The sequence below is a fragment of the Alligator sinensis genome, unplaced genomic scaffold (assembly GCF_000455745.1).
Source record: "Alligator sinensis unplaced genomic scaffold, ASM45574v1 scaffold1874_1, whole genome shotgun sequence".
NCBI classification, from domain to species: domain Eukaryota; kingdom Metazoa; phylum Chordata; order Crocodylia; family Alligatoridae; genus Alligator; species Alligator sinensis.
Genome location: NW_005843441.1, coordinates 139993 through 144539, shown reverse-complemented (window position 1 = coordinate 144539; position 4547 = coordinate 139993). Strand labels below are relative to the sequence as shown.

The window sequence follows — 4547 nt, the reverse complement described above, 5'->3', positions numbered from 1 at the left end:
GAGAACATCATTGACATCTACAAGCAGGAGTCCTCCAGGTGCTGCTGCGGGCGGGGCGGGGCGGGGCGGGGAACAGGGAGGGACACTGCCCCCACTTCCCTGGGCCGGCCCAGCCCAGCCCAGCCCAGCCGCTGTGGAGCTCACACTGTGCCGCTGCCCCCCCCAGGCCGCTGCACACGAAAGCGGAGCCACAGCTGATGTGCGAGGAGCACGAGGAGGAGCACATCAACATCTACTGCCTGAGCTGCGAGGTGCCCACCTGCTCCCTCTGCAAGGTCTTTGGTGCCCACAAGGACTGCGAGGTCGCGCCCCTGCCTGCTGTCTACAAGCGCCAGAAGGTGCTGGCACCTGCGCCTGCCAAGGCCCCTCGTCCCCACACAGCCTGGAGCCCCGGGGCCTGGCAGGCTCTGGGCAGAGGGAGGGGGCTGGGTGCTGCATCAGGGCCCGATCCAGGCACAGGGCTGGAGTGGGTGCTTCTGCGGGGGCTGATCCTGCTAGAGGGTGGGGTGGATGGATGCTCCTGTGGGGCCCTATCCTGCTAGAGGGTGGGGGTGGGTGGTCCTGCAGGGGCCCAGTCCTGGCCAGGTGCAGTGCCTGCCTGGCAAGTGTCCTGTGGGGACTGTGTCTATAACCCCTGCTGCCATGCCTAGTGCTCACCCCCACACTATGCCCACATGGCAGAGTGAACTGAGCGATGGTATCGCTATGCTGGTGGCGGGGAATGACCGAATCCAAGCCATTGTCACGCAGATGGAAGAGATCTGCCATGCCATCGAGGTTGGTGCTCGGGGGTGCAGGATCCAGGCACTTTCAGGGTCCTGGGTGGGGCAGAGGGAAAGGGGGCTCCCGGAACAGGCAGAGAACCCAGGCGCACAGGCTCCCAGCCCTGCAGCATGGCAGGGATGCTGTGCAGCCCGGCTGTGCCCCCAGCCTGCCCCCCACTCTGCCTCCCTCTTCCCCCGCAGGACAACAGCCGGCGGCAGAAGCAGCATCTGAGTCAGCGTTTTGATGGGTTGTGCGGGGTCCTGGAGGAGCGCAAGGCTGAGCTGCTGCAGGCTGTGGGGCGGGAGCAGGACGGGAAAGTGCAGCGCGTGCGTGAGCTCATCCGCCAGTACGGTGACCATCTGGAGACCTCCTCCAAGCTGGTGGAGTCAGCCATCCAGTCCATGGAGGAGCCGCAGATGCCCAGCCAAGGGGGGAGCCGCAGATGGCCGTCTACCTGCAGGTGTGTGCGGCTGGACTATGCTGGGGCCACTGGGGTCTGTCCGCCCCGGGGTGGGGGGAGTTGCTGAGCCCCTGCCCCAGGCTGCAGCCCAGCTGCCATGACCGGAGCTGCCGTCTCCTGGGCATGAGGGGCCCCAGGTTGCTGTCTGGCTCCGGTGTGAATGGAGCAGGGGGGCCCTGGGAGCCAGTGGGGCCCCACTCACCCTCTGTCCTTCCTCCACAGCAATCCAAGGAGCTGATCAAGAAGTGAGTCTGGGGTGGTGCAGTGAGGGGGGTGGGGGGTGTCTGTGGGGCAGGGGTGGGAAATTGTCTCCCACCTAGTGCAGCTGGGCCCCACCACTCACCAAGACAGACCCCAGCTCTGGGGCAACTGCAGCACCTCTGGCCTAGCCTTGACCCCAGCCGCAGCCTAGCGCCCCCACATAGCCCCCATGCTGCTCGTGCTCTCGGCCCAGCTGCCATGGTGCAAATGGGCCAGGCAGGCTGTGGGCCTGGAATTGGGGGGCAGCAGGGGGTGTCCACGGCCGTGGGACTGGGGGAGTGGGCAAGGGTGACTCTGGCCGTGGGGCTGGCACTTGCCGGCACTCAGTGGCCAGGTGCCGGCTCCTTGCAGGATCATGGACATGTCCAAGATTTCATTGAGCAGCCGCCCAGAGCCTGGCTATGAGAGCATGGACCACTTCTCCATCAATGTGGACCATGTGGCCGAGATGCTCAGGACCATCGACTTCCAGACAGGTGATGCGGGGCAGGGGGTACATCACCTGGGACATGGGGGGTAGACCTCATCCCCACCAGGTGAGCCCATCTGAGAGGTCTGGGGGGGCAGTGTGAGTGCACCCACATGTGAGTGCACCCTACATGGCCCCAATGTGTCAGGCTTGCGGGGGGGGCGGGGGGGATCCAGGGAAGGGGGCTGAGCTGCAGGGCTGTGAGAAGGGAAAGTGCATGAGGGGCTGAGTAATCCTGGCAGAGCATCTGCCCCTCAGCTCCAGCTCTGTTTCCCACAGCGTCAGGGTCCCCCAGTCCTGCCCCCTGGCCCACTGTGCAAGGGGAGGGGCTGGGGCAGGGATCCACTGCCCACACAGGGCCTGGCTCTGGGGTGACAGTCTCTTGCTCCTGCAGACCCAGTGGGCGAGGACGAGGCTGAGGGGCCCTTGGGCCTGGATGGTGGTGAAGTGGCAAGTGAGGAGCAGCGACTGGATGGATCGGATGGACCGGAGGGGCCAGAAGGTGACGGGGGCTAGGGCAAGGGCAAGGGCAGCACCCAGTGTGCTGGGGATGGGCAAAGGCAGAACTTGGGGTGGGCCATGGGTATGCTGGGCTGGTGCTTTCACCCCAGGTCCTGCCTGATGGGCTGCGGAGGGCTCAGCCCTGGGGCTGGGGGTCCAGGCAGGCACTGGCCTTCAGGGCTGGGGGCAGGTGCTGCCCATGTGGCAAGGGGCCCTATGCTTGGAGGGGGAGCCCCAGCTGGGGCCCCTGGGGGTAGCTCTGCTCCCTGCCAGGCCTGGTCCCACCCCATGGTTCAGCCGTGATGGGGACAGTCTAGGCCAGGGTCTCTACCCCTCTGCCTCACCCTGTCTCTCCTCCACCAGATGCGGGACCCAGGCAGAAGCCAGCAAGCTCCCGGCATGGTAAGGCCCATTCCCAGCTGGTCCCTGCTGGGGGTGTGGCAGGACAAGCCCTGGGGTGGACATGACATCCTTTTGACCCACCCTGATCCTGCTGTCGTCCTGCTTCTCTGTAACAGCCCCATTTGTCTTTCCTGCCATGCCTCTATGCTCCCTGGACATTGATCCAGAGGCTGCTCGAGTCCTGGGGTGCTCTCACTGTTCCCTACCGATCCAACTGACTCCTTGGGGGTTTGGGGGCCTCGGCATGCTGGCTCCAGGTGCTCAGCTCCCCGCAGGGATCTCTTGCACCCTGGTACACCTACTGGTGCCTGGCTGGCACGGTGAGCCGGTGGTCACCGCCCATGGCCCAACTGGCACTTGTTTAAGCCGTAGAGCCCTTAATAATGGCCTCCTGCAGCCTCCATGGCTATGCTTGGGCCTTGCAGATGTCACTCCATCTCTGTTGACCTCCCTGTGTCAGCTTGGGCCTTCCCAGCCTTAGCCTACAGGTTGCTCTGGCTCTGGCTCTGGCTCTGGCCTGACTGGTGGCCTAGGCCCACTGGCACTGGTCTGGCCTCTCGCTCAGCCTCTGCTGGCCAGTTGCATTGCCCCACTCTGGGCTCAGGCCCTGTCCCCCTTGGGCTCAGGCCACTTCTGTTGCCCTACTCTCAGGGTCAGGCCCTGGCCTTCTTGGCTGCAGCTTGCCTGTGCCTCACGCTCAGGGTCAGGCCCTGGCTCTCTCAAGCTCAGCTTGCTTCTGTCTTGTGCCTGTGCCCCTGGCAGGGCTCAAAACCTGGCATGCCCTTGAGGCACCCCTGTGGTCTCCTTTCTACCCCCCCGGAGTCATTCCTGTGGACACCTTTCCACTGCCACAGGCTCCCCTGGTCCTCAGGGTGAAACTAGAACAAAACTGTGAGCGCAGTGTTAAACTCAAGCAATTGGCACCCTGGTCTGCGTGGCCGTACCACTGCCGGCCACCCCCTGCTCTGGCTTTCGGCTGGTGGCCTATGGCTCCCAGTCCCCACCAGCCTGGGCTGGCTGGAGCTCCTCTCCTGGCAGAGCTCATGGCTCCATTGCCCCCACCTCAGGGACCCAGGCTTGTATCTCTTGGCTCCTTCCCTAACTGTGCCCATCCCCTCCAGAACAGCTTCCTGCACTTTCCCTGGCCAGGCTGTAGCAGCATCCTGCTGTCTGCCCTGGCTCTGCCCTGCTGTCCTGGTGCTGGGCAGCGAGGCCCGAAGTAGGCACCTGCAGTCTCAGGCCCCTGTAGCCTGCTCACAATCCTCAGTCCTCCCCAACCTGGGGGCAGCCCTCGTGCAGCTTCTCCCTTAAAACAACAGGAGCCCCCAGCTTCATTACAGAGGCACCCTGCATGGCCACCCCATGGCAACAGGGGCCCAGTGCCAATGTGGGGGCTGCAGCAGGGTGCAACTATGGGGGGTGTGGAACAAAGGTCAGGTGTGGGGGTGCAGCGCTGGGCATTGAGTCTCCTTCTCCCCACCAGGCCAGCACTGAGCTTGTTGCGGCAGTACAGGGGGTTGTGGAGCTGCCAGCCCATGAGCGTGAACCCAGACCTGGCATCTCCAGCCGTGGACCCTACCCTGCTCACTACTGCGCCCTCCTGCTCCTCCATCCCTCCCCGCACTTTTTTTATAGTTCATGAACCTTGGAGTTGGCACGGTCGCCTGTTCATTTATTAAACACATGTGT

General features: G+C 64.2%; 1 protein-coding gene across 1 annotated transcript; it reads left to right on the top strand.

The window, feature by feature from the left end:
* Nucleotides 1-3: 3 nt before the first annotated feature.
* On the top strand, nucleotides 4-4547 carry TRIM54 (tripartite motif containing 54; the record flags this gene model as incomplete). Its single annotated transcript, XM_006038718.1, has 9 exons — nucleotides 4-38; nucleotides 167-338; nucleotides 682-777; nucleotides 966-1184; nucleotides 1433-1470; nucleotides 1838-1962; nucleotides 2350-2457; nucleotides 2820-2858; nucleotides 4342-4547. Coding segments are annotated over 9 exons (843 nt in total), but the record flags the coding sequence as incomplete, so codon positions are not given.